General features: G+C 40.7%; 1 protein-coding gene across 2 annotated transcripts; it reads left to right on the top strand.

Annotated features, from left to right (window-relative positions):
* Positions 1 to 309: 309 nt before the first annotated feature.
* fgfr4 (fibroblast growth factor receptor 4) lies at positions 310 to 11,040 on the top strand. 2 transcript variants are annotated; one of them, XM_057360815.1, is made up of 20 exons: positions 310 to 933; positions 1,889 to 2,052; positions 3,608 to 3,789; positions 3,872 to 4,010; positions 4,105 to 4,365; positions 4,455 to 4,544; positions 4,628 to 4,794; positions 4,909 to 5,032; positions 5,787 to 5,977; positions 6,165 to 6,303; positions 6,394 to 6,587; positions 6,693 to 6,838; positions 6,928 to 7,049; positions 7,143 to 7,253; positions 7,347 to 7,537; positions 8,145 to 8,267; positions 8,491 to 8,561; positions 8,798 to 8,935; positions 9,045 to 9,150; positions 9,280 to 11,040. In XM_057360815.1, exons 2-20 carry the CDS (start codon positions 1,980 to 1,982, stop codon positions 9,454 to 9,456), a joined length of 2,745 nt encoding a protein of 914 aa, XP_057216798.1. In that variant the 5' UTR covers positions 310 to 933; positions 1,889 to 1,979; the 3' UTR covers positions 9,457 to 11,040. The 2 variants fall into 2 exon arrangements, with proteins under 2 accessions (XP_057216798.1, XP_057216797.1); XM_057360814.1 differs by having other exon boundaries at positions 4,102 to 4,365.
* The last annotated feature ends 6,550 nt before the right edge of the window (positions 11,041 to 17,590 follow it).

Below are 17,590 nucleotides of genomic sequence, written 5' to 3'. Positions count from 1 at the left end.
TCTAGGCCTAATTTGTTTTTCCTAATCATGTTTTTCCTATGATTTATTCCTAATCATACATATAGTTTGGCATTTATTATGCCTAAATAATTTATTAAATAAAATCTATCTATCTATCTATCTATCTATCTATCTATCTATCTATCTATCTATCTATCTATCTATCTATCTATCTAGGGTCTGCCCTTGGGGAGCTGTTTTTGTGGGTGGGGGTTTAGCAACCCCTCCACCCCCCTCCTCCTCTGGTTTTAGCCCATTGTTGTGTGAACCTACCCCTCAGAGTGCTGTTGTCTCCCACTGCCAGTGAGACGCTTGCTCAACCCCAGAGTGTAAGCAAGAGAGTTGCCAAACGCAGACTTTTTTGCCTCTTAAGTTTTAAACGCACCTAAGCTGCGTGGAGCGAGTCATTCTGGAGCAGCGCACGGGACAGAGCACAACCCATTGAGAAATCCCATCCGCTCCACTGTCACATTTCTGATGTGAACTGTAGACAGAGGGACGGTTTTCACAGCGCGTCTGCTGCCGCTCATATCCGATGGTTTCTAAGGCTGAGGATATTTTACACTTTGAGGAGAAACGGAGGCAAGGTGTGATTTTCCGGTGTTTGAATCGTCAGTGGATATATAGCGGTTCTGGACTCGAGAGCGCTCGCGAGCACAGCGCGAGAGGCTATCAAAGGAAATTAGCGCTGGACTTTGAATCGGAAAGAATAAGACCGAGACCTGCGCTTGTGATACAGATGATATTGGATTTACAAGAGTAACTCAGACTTTTCCTAAAGTTGCTCACTGGTTTTTCAAGGATAAATCATTCTGTGTAAGGAAAACTGCACACATGACTGTCTCAAGGGTCACCCGGACTCAAGGGAAATAAGCTTGGTGGTGCCTTATCGAACCACTGACCGATTACAGGGCAAAGGCCACAAGAAAAGAGGTAAATATTTATTTGCATATAGTACAAAAGAGTAATAATTGATGCATGCAAATCATTCAACATATGCTGGTAATTTTAGTCTGTTTTTATAGATTAAATACTAATAAAAAAAGGGCATTTCTGAGGATAGAATAAAACAGGCACCCTTAATACGATTAAACATCTGCCTAATATGCATGATTTAAACTGAACATGTCACTTGTTTTCTGAACATTTCTTAAGTTAAGTACAAAACACCACGTTATAAATCATTCGCGCAATACTGTGTGACTGAATTAAAATCCAGTTTTCCGCCTATTTCTTATACCATAGCCTATTAGGCGACTCTAGGTGTTTCCGACTCCGTTTAGAGTTACTAAATTAGTTTCATTAAGGAAACCAAGTGGTTTCACACTTGTAAATGGATTTATTTATCTTAACCAAACTCTCACTCTGGTGCGAAATTCTCGTATTTTTTTAGAGCACATGTGGCTCCTCGTACCTAGAGAGCCTGACGTTTGCTCTTATTTACTTTTCATGCTGAGCAAAATAAGCGTTTTTAAAGTGCAGCTGGAGTAAGTAGATAAATAAAAACGTAAAAAATAAAGACAAACAAACAAAAAGGAATTGCGTCTACGGTTACGCATTTAAAAATAATAATGTCCAACTTATATCTTCGCTTTTTTGGACGATCATTCTTTAGTCAGGTGTTCCGGACCCAATTCGTGTGTTTGTATAGAAACGAGCCATTGGAAGCACGTTGTACAGGTTCCATTGATAAACAACTGTCCTTAATGACTGCGCATTCAGAGATATTCATGTCGTTCGGGGAGGTGGACAATGTCCAACAATGACTTAGGTGTACAATAAGCCATTCATTTTCAAATGTGGGAAGGCTGGGGTGTACAATGCATTATGCATTTATGTAAACGTACATCTTTCACAATGAATTGTAAATCAGCTGTTTTCTTCTCAGGTTTGACTACCCTGGGGTTGCCAATGCCTGGAGTCAGCATTTGAAGCTGACCAGCTGTCTTCTGCACACACGCACACATTACTTCAGCAAGATGTTGAGCATCTTTAAGATTTTCATTACCATCTGCTTCACGGAATTGGTGTTTGCAAGAAGTATAACGAAAGGTATGGATCAACTTTCTCACATAAATCAAACTTTCCAAGAGTTTACAGTCTTAACATTGATGTCAATGTTAATGTTGCATTGGCAATTTTATATGTATAGTTTTTAAATAATATCTTAAAAAGAAAGAATGTCAACTTAAAGCCAACTTAATTTTCCCAGTACAATATACATATTATTAGTCCACTGTATTGATTGTTTTCAATATGAGGATTTTGTAAGACATGGCATCATGCATAAGTGGGCTGAAGTCGATTGTGAGTCCTGGGGAAGTTGAAGAGGATGTAATCGTTTAGAGTGAAAAAGAATGCCTGTATTTTCTTGAGCCATAAACAGTGCTACCTGATCCTGCCAAAGCCCTTAGGCTCGGAAGTGTAAATCTGTCTGGCCCAATGCCAGTAACAAGGGATTGTGGGTTGCTGGGGGGTGGGAAAGATGGGTCTCCTATTGCTCCTTCTGATATTACACAAACACTGGATTGTCTAGATTGTGTACCTGCCAAGTAGGCAACTGATTATCTTCAGGAGCTATTTCGACACAGACCTGCCTTCCAATGTTTCCTTGTTTTGTGTGTGTGAAAGGCCCCATACAAGGATTCACTGTCTTGGAAGTATCAGTGATAAGCTTAATGTGGCACTGCATTTACACGACTCTGTTTATGTTAATCCCAGTAAATATGCTTAACTGAAGCACATGGTGCACATTGGGGAAAGTAGACCTTGGTGAGGACCGGGCAAGTGTTCATTAAAAGCACCTTATTCTGAACATGTGTGAGCTACAACCTAAATTCCTGCCAGAAGAAATTAAAATCATTGAGAACTGTAATACTTTAATAGTCAGAGCCACCCAGGCAAGTGTGATCCTAGTGGAAATGGAGAGAGGAAAAGAAAGAAGACAGAAATAATTTAAGTGCTGAAATCATTTGTAACATGCTGTACTACAAGGCCTTGAAAGTTCTAAAAATAAGTTTTGTCCCTACTGAATATGCACAGGCCTGAAGATCTAGTATCAGCATTTCTTTTCACCAAGAGTTTGCAAGTTCAACCATTCATCCAATTTTTAGCAAACACATGTGTTTGTGTGTTTTGTTTAGCTTGTCCATTATTTTCATGCTGACCGTTCACACCCTCTCCGGGTTCAGATAGCGGCCAGGCCCTAGTTTTATTCAGTGAAGTTCATTAGTGTATTGGTGGAAGAATGTTATGCTCCAGTGCTGGAGGTGACATTGCTCGGTTGGAGGGGGGTGTGGGGAGGTGGGTGCCTCACTCGAATGCTTATCGCATTCACCTCTGGGCCACAAGCAACACTGCAGCGAAGTCAAAGCAAGGTCATTCTCCGCTGAGAATTGTGTTCATTTGCACTCTTTTGTTTGTTGCTCCGTTTGGCTCATTTGCTGCAAAACAGTGCTGATCGTTCCGAGAAAGGCTGTAGTTAGCAATTAGCGATGTTCCGGGTAAATAGTTGTGTTTATTAAATGTGCAGAGTAACCCAAGAGTAATCCTATTGTCAAAAACTGACGTGATATACTGCAATGTCTGCTTGTTTCTGTTTGGCCAGATATCAGAGTTTCCCGGCCAATTATCCTGCCTGGATTTCCTGAGAATGTCACTGTAATGGTTGGAGGACATGTGAAGCTGGTGTGTAAACTCCACCAGCCGGCCTCAACACGTCTCCAGTGGTTCAAGAAGGACAGCAATCGCCTAGGGCCTGACGGATCACCACGTCTCACGGCGCTCACGGTGAGAAAGTGATTTAAAGATTTGTTGTTATGGATATTTGTGTCTTCAGAAGACAAGGAGTAATGCTTTGTTTCCCCTACAGCCTCTTCTGGAAAACACCTCCAAAGTCAACATTCTTCCTTTAGTGAACGTTTCCTCGGAAAATGCCGGAGAGTACGTATGCAAGGCGGAAAACTCGGTCGGACAAGCTTCTCGCTCTGCCTGGGTGGAAGTCTTATCAGGTAGATATCCAACTATTGTATGTCAAAGTGCTATGACAGCTTCACTTTAGTGTAATGGGGTTACCATTAATAATCTTTTTGTTTTTACCAGAAGTTACCGAAGAGCCAACTGAGGAAACATCAGAACATCTGCTTCTAGAGATTGGAGATGCACTAAAACTCCGCTGTGACACAAGTCGCCCCGGAGCCGTACAGTGGTTCAAGGGTGGTGCAAGGGTCCAACACAGTGCTCGTATCCAAATAAGAGCAGCAGTCATGGAGATCGCAGACGTAACCTATGAAGATTCAGGAGTGTATGTGTGTGTTTTCCGTGGTACCAAAGAAGCCCTGCGCAATTTCACCATCACAGTGACGGGTACTTTCTGCCACATAAAAGTTCTTTAAAAATAGCACTGCTTTTGAGGTAATATGTGATAGCTTGATTACCTAGGTCCTCTTTTGCAGATGCTGTTGGGTCGGGAGATGATGATGAGGACAATGGTCTGGATGATGCTGATCCTGAAACAGAAAACGATCAGGTTTACATCTCCAGAGGTTAGTGTTCATAATGCATCAAGGTTGGCAACTTCTGTTGCAGTCCAGAAAACCATAGGCTTAATTTCTTTCTTCTCTTTTAGCACCATACTGGACTCACACTCAACGGATGGAGAAGAAGCTGTATGCTGTCCCGGCTGGTAACACTGTCAAATTCCGGTGCCCCGCCACAGGAAACCCTCTCCCGACCATTCGCTGGCTAAAGAACGGCAGAGAGTTCAGAGGAGAGCACAGGATTGGAGGCATCAAGGTGAGAGATTTGTTTTGTCATTCATTCTTATGCATTTGTAGTGTAAAGACCAATTACTTTGCAGTGACTTAAAAATATCAGAAAATAATCGTATCATCTTATCATTTATCATAGCTGCGACATCAGCACTGGAGCCTGGTCATGGAGAGCGTGGTTCCCTCAGACCGTGGGAACTACAGCTGCGTGGTGGAGAACAAATACGGGTCCATCGCTCACACCTACCTCCTGGACGTATTGGGTAAGTGGGCTTCTGCTCGCATGCTCTAGACAGCTGACTAGCTCCACAAGGAGCCATCACAGGCCTGCCATGCTCAGCATGTGTCAGGGCCAATAAGCATCAAATCAGTAAATTCCTGTTCAAGCTGCTCAGTGGCGGCACATAGCGAGACAGGCACCAAACGCACCTCAGGGACGGCCACTGGGCTCACGGCTGCACCACAGGTGCCGGGGTTCACCCGAGGCTCAAGTTGTCTAAACAAATATTTAAGATCCACACTGGAATAGGCCAATAAATATCATCCCAGCGGGAGTGGGCAGGGTGGGGGCTGGCATAGGCCTGCATGGTACGTGCCTGGGAGCTCTGTAGGCTGAGGCGTCCAGACCGATTTTCTACCTGACCTGTGACAGACTTGCTTGTTAGAAGTCCGGCGTAGGGTCAATTGCTGAGTCCTAGCAGATGGGGGGAAGAGAGCCCATTGAGTTCAAAGCATCCCAACACACGGGCCTGGCTTAAAACATCTCTTAATAGAACCAATTAGTGAGGATTGGTCAGCTTTGAAAGTGCCGCTTAGGTATCCCCAGGCTAATGAACAAGATATCACATTTACCCCTGTAGTTATCACATTTCCACCAGTGTAAACATTCATTGCCAAAAAGCCAAAGACTTGCAACAAGACATATGTAGTTATAGTTATAGTTTTTGAATTACATGTACGAATATGACTTTGTCAATATGGCTAATGTATTAAACAGTCTTTCTTGTCTTTTTTCAGAGCGTTCTCCACACAGGCCAATTCTGCAAGCTGGTCTACCAAAGAACATTACCGCAGTAGTGGGTGGAGATGTCCAATTCCTTTGTAAAGTCTACAGTGATGCCCAACCTCACATCCAGTGGTTGAAGCACATTGAGATGAATGGCAGCCGGTATGGACCAGATGGCATTCCGTATGTCAAGATAGTGAAGGTATTATTATTGTCTTTCATAAGTCTTACTGCAGGATGCTCTGTTCATGTATTTAGAATGAGGATACTTTTTGGTGCACTTAAGGTTTTAGTGCACTTAGGGTTTATATTTCATCAGGATGTGTGTTCCCTTAGAATCAACCAACTGAGCAAATTAACATTAAAGACATTTTCTTCTAACTTCTCAGACAGGAAGCTTGAACATGTCTGAAGTTGAAGTCTTATATCTTACCAACATCACAATGGAGGATGCTGGAGAATACACATGCTTGGCTGGAAACTCTATTGGCTACTCCCATCAGTCTGCTTGGCTTACTGTCCTCTCGGGTAAGTTTGCATAGACACACAAATCATAAATTATTGCTTGAACCACCTAAATCAATGTTCTGGTTACTTATAATTTTGTCTAATCCACAGAGAAAGAGGTGACCAAGGAGATGGACCTTATGGAAGCCAAGTACACTGACATAATCATCTATGCCTCTGGGTTCCTGGCACTGGTGATGGCCATTGTCATCGTCGTCCTCTGCCGCATGCAGGTTCATCCTAGTCAGGAGGCTTTCGATACGCTTCCTGTGCAGAAGCTCTCCAAATTTCCTTTACGCAGACAGGTAAGACAACATCCCTTGAACGAACCTCATGCCAATTTCCTGAATGCACAACGTTCAGCAGTGCATTCCAGATCTTAATTCTGTATGTCTTGGACCGTGTTACAGTATTCATTGGAGTCCAATTCTTCTGGAAAGTCAAGTGCCTCGCTGATGAGGGTAGCTCGTCTTTCCTCCAGTTGTTCTCCAATGCTGGCTGGAGTTATGGAGTTTGAACTGCCTTATGATCCTGACTGGGAGTTTCCGAGAGAGAAGTACGTAATAGCAGCAACCAAAGTCTGAAAATATGTTTTTTAGCACAATATTTATATTGTGCTAAACTATTTTAATTTTCTCCTGACAGTTTGACGTTGGGCAAACCACTTGGTGAGGGCTGCTTTGGTCAGGTGGTGAGAGCAGACGCTTATGGGATAAACAAAGAGAATTCAGATCATGCGACTACAGTAGCTGTTAAAATGCTTAAAGGTAAGTTTGAGCATATGTTCAAAATCATATTCTATACAAAATCATAATCTTAACCGTAAACTAAAAAGTATGACTTGGTCATTTTCAAAACAGATGATGCAACTGACAAAGACCTCGCTGACCTTATCTCTGAAATGGAGCTAATGAAGGTGATGGACAAACATAAGAACATTATAAACCTTCTTGGCGTCTGCACACAAGATGGTAAGTCATCCACAGTGCCATCTCACAGCTGTGCTGAGATTTAGTTCATCCGCCTCTTAAAGTTAATTTCAACGTAAAATATTTTTGATTCAGGTCCACTCTACGTGCTGGTTGAATACGCATCTAAGGGTAGCCTACGAGAATATCTTCGGGCCCGTCGGCCTCCTGGCATGGACTACACCTTTGATGTGACCAAGGTTCCTGAAGAGCAGCTCACCTTCAAAGACTTGGTTTCCTGCGCCTACCAAGTGGCAAGAGGCATGGAATACCTTGCATCCAAAAGAGTAAGTTGCTTGCAGGGATAGGAGCCTACCCCCTCATCTTATCAACACATCCCTTTGTCTGATACGTGATGCCGAGCATTCCTCAGTGGAGTGGCAGTGTGTTGTGTTTACCGCTGTGGTCATCCGGCCTCTATGGTCTTTGTCCTTTTTAGCGCTGCCATAAATCTGTTAGCAAGCAGGCGCTCAGACCCGCCTGTGTACAGGATCGTATTACTAGCTTTTTGTGGCCTGCTAAGAATGTAGTCGTCTGAAACCCCTCCATTAAGGGCCACAAACTAGGGGCCTTTTCGTCCTATTTTTCAATCCTCAAATACCACTTCTATTTAAAATAAAAACCAAAATAAACTTAATGACATGCATTTAGAAAGTAGCCCTGTGTTGTTTTTCCTATGAAATCCGAGTCTATTTCAAGTTAGGCTTGTTTAAAACATCTGCAAAAATTGCTCTCTACATGTTGACCGAAGTCCCGAAGACCGAAACAGTTTGAGGTCACATCTGGTGATTGTAATCCATTGTGGTTACAAAATATGAACATGTTTTACATTTGTGTTAACACAGAAACATTGTAAATGCTATTTCAACTAAACAACGATCGTTTTTCCCACAGTGCATTCACAGAGATCTAGCAGCAAGAAACGTTCTCGTGACGGAAGACAATGTCATGAAAATTGCAGATTTTGGTTTGGCGAGAGGAGTCCACCAAATTGACTATTACAAAAAGACCACCAATGTGAGTATCAAAGCTTTAAACATTTATAAAAGCAAACATGGCTACATGCTTCACGTGTTGTCGCTGTTCGATGCATTAATGTTAAAGACAGATATTTTATGCGCCCATGCTGATTGGCAACAGAGTGGGCGGTCGTATTTTTGAAGCTCAAAAGTTAATTCTTTGGCTCAGCCTGTGTGGCAGCTAACTGTCCTGCTAACCGTCCTGTTGTTTTCAATTTCAGGGCCGTTTGCCAGTGAAATGGATGGCACCAGAAGCCTTGTTTGACAGAGTCTACACACACCAGAGCGACGTGTAAGTCTGGCTAATCATTGCAGCTATGCCAAACATTCAGCCGAGCAGGGATGGAATGCCAGATTACCCAAAATGCTTGGTTTAGTATAGTTTAATCCTAATGCTGGTGGATGTTTGTAATGACTAAAATAAGTTCCAATCACTAAAAACAGTCTTAGCTAAAGGATTGAATTAGCATAGTTCAAGCATGTTATCCTAAATGGTGTGCTGACATTGCTGATCCCTTGTCTCCGCAGTTGGTCTTTTGGAGTTCTCATGTGGGAGATTTTCACATTGGGGGGATCGCCGTACCCTGGAATACCAGTAGAGGAACTTTTTAAGCTGCTGAAGGAAGGCCATCGAATGGACAAACCTTCCAACTGCACACATGAGCTGTAAGCATCAGTTTGTTTACCAAGACAACTTCTGGAACCTACGAAACAAAAGCTTTAAAAATATTTCATGTTAAATATTACTTACAATTTGTTTGAATTGCTTTGACAGCTACATGAAGATGAGAGAATGCTGGCATGCGGTACCGACACAAAGGCCGACATTCAAACAGCTGGTGGAGGAGCTCGATAGAGTGCTGGTGTCCATTTCAGATGAGGTAAGGTCCTTTCCATTACATTACATTTACGCATTTGGCTTTTATCCAGTGCATTCAAGTTACGCGTTTTATCAGTTTGTGTATTTCCTCAAACACAATTTTAATCCATTTGTATTTTTGTATTTGCAGTACCTGGACCTATCCACCCCGTTCGAACAATATTCACCGTCTTGTGAAGACACTTCCAGCTCTTGCTCCTCAGACAACGATTCAGTATTTACCCACGATGCTTTGTCAACCGACCCGTGCCTCCTCGGGTACCATGACGTGCGCTCTCGGATGGACATGAAGCCTGTGATCCGATAGTCTTTTTCGACACTAACTTGCGGGCATAGGATAACACTACAACAAACACTTGCATAAAAAGCGGTACAAGGATTTTTGCCTGTGTTGCTCTGCCTAAGAACATTACAAGAATGCTTGGCACTATTAAACTTGGCGATTGATAACTTCATCAGATTTCCACTGCAGAAACAGGACTGAGTCCGGTCATTGAGCTGTCGCGTTTAACGTTTCTAGTCAGTGGGCGCTGCTGCATGTACAAAGTTACATTCGAGTGGCATATAGGAGCACCAGATTTTTTTAAAGAGAACATTTATTTTGATATAAAAAGTGGATAGCATTGATGGATATAAATCTGTCTCTATATAAGATTATTCTACAATTTCTTTATTTAAAAAACTGTCTTAAATCTCAGGATCTCGCATGTTAAAAATTGCTGTAGTGGCAGCAAAGTGCCTGACTTTTCGCATTTCCTGTGAATATCTTAAAGTATTTTATGTACATATCCTTACAGAAGACAATTATGTTTTATAAATTATTCTAAATGATATAAAGTGAAGGTGTTACATAAGTGAAGAAATTATGTAAATCTCTTTTCAATCCACCCCTGGCCCTGAACAATGTATCAACACGTTCTCAATAGCTGTTTTTCGCTGCTCATCGTATGCCAAACCTCCCAGCATTCAACTTTCTGTTGTTCGCTTCATTTCATGCCTTGCCGTTCATTGCAACCCCATTCAAACCGAGACATCAGGGACCAGCAGTGCTTCCATTGTCAGCACTGTACCCAAGAAAAGGACTTAACTGAATGTGAAATGCCTTGATATTGATTGATTTCAAACGCTGAATCCTCCATTGTTCAACACAGTAACCTTTTAACCATCCCGGTGTGTTTGCGAGGTCCTGGTGCAGGCCAAGGTGGACAATGGTCTCAAGCATCTGTGATGTGTGTGACTGCTGGCTGGGGTGATTGGGGGGCTTTCTGAGTCTGTGTGCAAATGAGAAAGCCCCTTATTATGTTAATGGCTCCAGCTGCTCATCTTTATCCGGCACTATCTTTTAATATACAAATGCTAATGCTGGCCTTTCTAAACAGATTCAGCCATGTCCTTCGGGGAATGCAAAGCCTCATCCCACAAGCTGATAAGAAGCCAATAGCTTTTTCAAGTTAATTTACCCGATACTTTGCATTCTTAGCCAGGGACGCTCCTAGAAATCCCCCCGGGCGCATTCTGGAGACAAATGGTGCGCATTCAAATGGAGTATGCGAGCTGATTTCCCTGATTGGAACACGGCTGAAATTGTTAGAGATTAGTAAGAGACTAGAGCTCAAAATCTCCTTTTTAGGCAGCTACACCAATGTTTGACCTCCAGATGAGAAGCAAACTCTTGTAGGCAGTGCGTGACCTCACACGGCCCCTCTACATCTCTAAAAGCACATTGTGTGTGTACCAACGACAAAAGAATTATAAACCACACGACATTCCATTTGTGTAATTTCCAATGTAACAATCGAACGATGTTATTATAAATTTCCCCTCAAGAGAATTATTTTAGAAATATCTAATTTATTTGTTTATTGTTTGTTTTATATTAAATAAAGTATAATTTAAAATACTGACGGTTTCTGCCTTGTTTCTATTAATATGTGAATGTCATCACCCATATTTGATTCAACCATTGGTTGAAACAACCCAGCACTAGTTAATTTTAAAACCATCGGTTGAATGTGTACATTTTATAACCAACGTTATGAGTTAAAACAACATTTGTTTAGCGTAAAGAATGTTTTCATTTAACATTTTCGATCACACATTTACTTAATTGACCATTAAATATTTCATGAAGATACAGTATAAGCTCTTTTCTTTTCACATAATATGCACAGTTGAAATCAGCTCTCTAATCAGCAATGTTCACACCAAATGATTGGATTTGTTTGTATTTCATTTGAAACAGACTGTCTAGACATATCTGCATCTCGGATTTATCTGCCATGTGTAACAAATCATTATCAGGAGATGAGCAGAACTATGATTTGAGTCTAAAATGTGTCTGTGTCTCTGTGGAGACAGTCTCGCCCAGCTGGTGTTGCATAGATAAGAGTTTGTCCATCACGACTGACTGTCTCTCATCTCTGCATGCCCTGCATGTTTGGTCAAAGGGCAAAGGTCCATACTAGGCTTCCAAATGACACTTTGCATGCCCCAGGCTGAACTATTTACAACTTTATTATACAATGTTGTGTCTTAAAAGCAGTCAGAGGCAGTCATTTTGTTTTTGAAGCTTAATGTATAGAGTGTCAAATCATCTAAGCAAGCAGACATTTCAAACTTGATGTTTATGATATGTTCTGCTATTTTCTGCCACCACTCTTCTGCTTTTACTGAGCAAAAACTTGCCTTTGCAAATTGAAAGGATTCTTTTTTTGTTACAAATCAAGTAAACAGTGGTGATTTTGAGCTAGTTTTGCATGGTTTACCACAGACAGAAAAGGAGTTAGTTTCTCCTGATGATGACTTTAATATAATTGTTATTCAGTCTCCATACACTCTTAAAAAAATGGTGCTATATAGCACTTAAGGCCCGATTCACATTTCGCGTCTAAAACCGCGCGGAAAACGCGAGCTGCTTTCTCTTCAAATGACCGCGGCAGGCACACGCAAATAGGGGGCGACGCGGTCGCGACGTGCACATTTTTCTAAGCGTGTCGGCGCCGCATCGAGATGGAAATAGTTCAACTTTTCGGAGTGCCGCGTGCGCACCGCAGTTTTCGTATAAAATGTTTTGCTTGCCCTGGAGAGAAAAAAGAACACGTGACCCTGGACAACAAGGGGGCAATTTTTTTATTTTTACATCATCTGAAAGCTGAATAAATTATAATTGATGTATGGTTTGTTAGGACTATATTTGGCCGAGATACTACTATTTGAAAATCTGAAATCTGAGGGTGCAAAAAAATCTAAATATTGTGAAAATCACCTTTAAAGTTGTCTAAATCAAGTCCTTAGCATAGCATATTACTCACATAAATAAAATTTTGACATATTTACGGTAGGAAATTTCCAAAATATATTCATGGAACTTGATCTATCCTAATGATTTTTGGCATAAAAGAAAAATCGATATTTTTGATCCATACGATGTATTTTTGGCTATTAGTAAAATTGTTGCCGTGCTACTTAAGACTGGTTTTGTGGTCCAGATTCACAAATGTTCATATTTTGTTGTCAATGTGTTTGTGTAGCTTAGTTTAAAAGTCATGGCTTCAATTCTCAGGGAACATGAGTTGATAATATGTGCCTCAAATGCGCTGTAAATTGCTTAAGATACGAGTGTTTGCCAAATTATGGAACCTGTCATTAAATTCCAACATTTAAAGAATAAAAAACTAAGAAATGTAAAACAACTACAACAAAATCATACAATACTCAGTAGTCAGTGCCAGATACACTTGGTGGCAGCACGCCAACACAAGGCACAGCAGCACCTCGGTCAATTCAAGTTTGAGTCCTGAGCCTGACTCAAAATTTTTGTCATTATTTATTCACCCTCATGTCATTCAAAACCTGCATATGATGAAAGAATCTAATTCAGGAAATGTCTCAAAGCTTTTGTTCTCATACTGTAGATGGAAGTCAATGGGGGCTAATGTTGTTTGGTTATCAACATTCTTCAAAATTTCTCCTTTTGTGTTCTATAGAAGAAAACAGTCATGCAGGTTAAAAATGACATGAGGGTGAGTAAATAATTAAACAATTTTCATAACCACTGCTAAACAAAACACACATTTAGCACTGCACATTTGACTTGGAAACAATTATTGACATAAGACCCATGTGACAACTAGCCCCGGTTTCCGCTTTTCATTTTCATGATAGCCCCAAAATCATTTTATGCAACATGCTGCCGTAACTCATTAGACTTATGAAAAAGTTATTTGTGGACTGATGTTGCTAAAAACCCATATAATAAGTAAACTCGTGCCAATACAAATATTTTTACTTTCATGTAACTTGTAAAGTACACTATACATCAATGTCATATTTATCTACAGAAGCCAGTGTGTAGTGTAGTAAGGCCAGCCAGAGTGATTATTTAGCCATTACTTAAGAATATATTACATCAGCTGTTTGCCTTCCTGTAGCCCAAATACAGTCACACACTCACAAAATCAAACTCTGGACACATTCCCTTATACTCACTTTAGAAAAAAACATCCCCAACATCAAACTCACAACCTTAGATTTTATTACTGACTCATTCTTCTAACAAATATAACCCTGAATTGTTAAGAGTTTTATGTTTATTCACTGTAGTTAAGTCATGCCAAGTGCTCAGCAGTATACAGTTCACAGTTAATGTTCAACCGCTTAGCCTTGAGCCCAGCGCTCCGGACGAGAGCACAATGGCTTATCTGTGTGTGTGTGTGTGTTTTCTCTTTCCCTCTATCTGCTGATCACGGGAAGTATTTGAACACTTGTCTATACACAGAGCCTCTGTGGATAATGCCTAGAGTGTGTGAGGCCAGGAAGTGCGAAGAGTAAACATCCCCCAGTAAATGGCGCCATTTTATTTTGGCTCTTACGCTCACGCAGGTTTGGAAGTCTTCGCTGAAAAAGACTGTCAGAATTGACCTGGAAAATGTCAGAGTTTATGGTGAACATATATCGACCATATATGTCGGATTGTTTTGTGAAGTTTGACATTCCACCAGCTCAAACTTTGCGTGTCAGGTTTATGTTTATTCTGCATGTACTTTAGTAACCAAATTCAGTAACCATTAGTAATGTTGTTGAAACTGATGTTCTTACGTTTGGACACACAAGACCTCTATAGTTTGCATGTAAAGAAAATAATAGTAATTGAAAATGATTTTGTTATTTCTACAACTGAATTCGAAGAGCGTTGGCAACCAAACAACATTGGCCCCCATTGCCTTCCATTGTATGGACACAAAACCACAGAGACATTTCTCAAAATATCTTCTGTGCCACAAAAGAGTCTTATACAGGTCTTGAACCACATGAGGGTGAATAAATGTTTTTATTTTTATTTTTGGGTGAACTGTCCCTTTCAGGGCTTCCCTCAGCCAAACGACCAATTCAAGAAAGAAGATGAATATCCCACAATCCTCATGTGCCTCAGAAGAAGCAGGCCGTCTGCTACACACCGGATCACATATCCTCAGGCTGGACTCAAGGTCATGAACAACACAAAGCACTGAAACTAGAGATGCGAGAGGAATCAAGAAGACCTCATCTACAGTCACAAAGACAGGACGAGTGTGATAAATCCAGAGGGAAGAGAGGAGGGGGGCCATGAAGGAGCAGTGGGCCTCACCACCATTCGCAGGCCCTCATAACTCTTTCATATTTTTCTGGGGGGTTAATTTATTGCTCTGTAATTTCGGAGGTGCTGGGGGAGTGTAATTGATTTGGCTTGGATTTCAAGCATGGGAGGAGAGGGAGGGGCTCGTGCAATCGGAATGAGGAATCAGGGCCCCTTCTCTGCCTCAGTTCCCTTCACACTCAGCTATAATCTCTAAACCCAGCCACTTTATCAGCATTCCCGAAACAACGCGCGCGACGGCGCCTCGGTCGGCCCAATTTGTGAGTTGTTAATGGGCAGGAGTGGCGCTTAAATGTTTGTATTAAAAAGCTAAAATAACACGATACGATCTTCCACGCGAACACATCGGTTAAATAGGACTCTGCACGCCAGGAAAACAGACTGGAATCCAGCCATTAAAGTGGATCAGAGTTTATATATAGGATCTTTAACAGGGAGGTATCACGAAAAAAAAAAAAACATTTTTAAAGGGATAGTTTACCCAAAAATGAAAAATCTTTCATTCCGAACCTGCATGACTTTCTTTCTTCTGCAGAACACAAAAGGAGATATTCTGAAGAACGCTGATAACCAAACAACATTGTCCCCCATTGACTTCCACTCTATGAACACAAAACCACTGAGACATTTCTCTAAATATCTTCTTTTGTGTTCCACAATCATAAACCGGTTTTGAACGACATGACAGTAAATAAATGATGACAGAACCATTGACTACCATAGTAGAAAGAATTTTGGTATTTTTTTTGTAAAGAAAAGATTTTGAAGAATTTAGGAAAACAAGCAGTTTTGGGGCATCTTTGACAACCATTTTAACGGTACTCAATGGTGCCCCAGAAAACTCAGTCGCTAGCATTCTCCCAAATATCTTTCTTTGTGTTTAACAGAACAAAGACATTTATACAGATTTAGAACAACTTGAGGTTGAGTAATTCATGACAGAATTTTCTTTTTTGGGTGAACTGTTCCTTGAAAGTCAGTAAATGACAGTCAAAACAAAATAAAATTCCAGCAGCCGCAATAAGCAAATATCATGAAATTAAGAATTAAGAGTTGTGATGCCGCCCAAAAAAAAATAACATTAGCATGGATATTTGACGAAATGTAAAAGCAGATCCTTGCAGGACATCCTTGACACAGATACCAATAAACACAAGTGTGAAGGCCAAGGCAAATGTCGTGTTGATAGGCGATCCCATTTACGGCCGAAAATAAACAAAGAACTTCCTTCTCAGATACATTTAGCACGCTGCAAATCTTTGTTTTCCCTCAGCGCCCATTCTTTTTCATTTCAGCTATTTAAAAAAAAAGATCAAATTATTGGGCTCAAAAACTCATTCGCTGCTAAATATTCCTCGCAATCCTCAAAAATACCCTTTGGTTCCTACATGGAGCCTTTAAACCACAAGCACGTCCCCACTGATGTTATTTTGTGGGCCAGGCTTTGATCCGTGCCCATATTTGTGTGTAGAGGGGCGAGCGAAGGGTAAAATCTCTTGGGCAGGACTGCAACACCACAAACTCTTCCAGATTCCACCGCTTGACAGCATTCAATTAAACGTTTAGCTTCCAGACATAATGATATATCATACAAACGCTGATCCACCTCACAGGATTCTTTTACAAAGCTCGTCACCAAATGTCATGGTGTGATACAGATATATCACCACACCGTCCACAAACACACTTCTCACACGCCCATCAGGTAATTGGCTGTAAGGCATTATCTGCCTAATTATCAAATAAATCTGCTCTTCCTCTGCCGTGCTGCATTTACACAAAACAGGAAGGGGGGATTAGTGGGGAAGCGCTGAGCTCAGATCCGGAGCCCTGCAACTCGCTACAGGAAATCTACTCAACATTCAGCACGCAAGCGCACACACACAAACACAAACATGCGTGTGTATAATTAGAGTACTTAAAAAGTATGTTGGTATTCTAAATAGTACATATACGTACATGCTTTGGCAATTAAATAAGGGAATTGAAATGTTGATACTGTTATTTTTTCAGAATGTAAGTCAATGGTGACTAAAGTTGTACTCTATTTTTGTTTTCACAGAATAAAAGAAAGAGTTTCCAACAACACAAATATGTGTAAATGACAATAATAATAATAAGTAATATAATTTATTTTATTACAATATTATTTATATATAATAATAATAAAACGTTAATTGTTTAAGTCTTGGTTGCTCCAAGCTCACGTTCCCATTTAAACCTTAAATCTTTTTTTTGGGCCTTATTTAATTGCATTTTAAGCATTCTGTTTTATTTGTATTAAAAGCATACAGATGCTGGATCAGGTGTTTTTTTAGACATGGAAAATAAATGAGTTTGTAAATCAACCTTATCAGGCACCGAAAACACAACCGTATCATTTGACACACAGGAGGTGCTTAAGGGTGAAAACATACATTTGAAACAAGTAAGAACAAATCTGGGGTGTGGAGCCATTGTTTTCAAAAACATTAAACTGGGATTTATGTCTTACCAGATATAGCCAGAAAAAAACATTAGAATGCAAAGCGTGTCATTTCTGCGGTACAAGGATCACTAAACGGAATTTCAAAAATAATAATTGTCTTGAAACTGACTTGAAACACCCCTGTTGTGCCAGCAGTCAACCAAATAAACTCACACTATTGGTCGAGCCAATATTTTTCACCACAACACAGGATTTTCCCTTGCTATTGTTTGTTATACATTCTCTTTGTTTGACTTCCATATTGGCGCTTACGGTATACTCGCCACAGTCCCAAAGTATAGCTTTTTTATGAACAATAACAAATGTGTACACTTTGTG

The sequence above is a fragment of the Triplophysa rosa genome, linkage group LG19 (assembly GCF_024868665.1).
Source record: "Triplophysa rosa linkage group LG19, Trosa_1v2, whole genome shotgun sequence".
Classification (NCBI taxonomy): Eukaryota; Metazoa; Chordata; class Actinopteri; order Cypriniformes; family Nemacheilidae; genus Triplophysa; species Triplophysa rosa.
This window is presented reverse-complemented; position numbering and strand designations above follow the sequence as displayed.

Coding starts and splice junctions, on each gene's coding strand:
- fgfr4 (XM_057360814.1), top strand. CDS start 1,980: ATGTTGAGCATCTTTAAGATTTTCATTACCATCTGCTTCACGGAATTG. Junction 5,978..6,164: donor CGTATGTCAAGATAGTGAAG/GTATTATTATTG, acceptor CTAACTTCTCAG/ACAGGAAGCTTGAACATGTC. Junction 7,538..8,144: donor AATACCTTGCATCCAAAAGA/GTAAGTTGCTTG, acceptor TTTTTCCCACAG/TGCATTCACAGAGATCTAGC.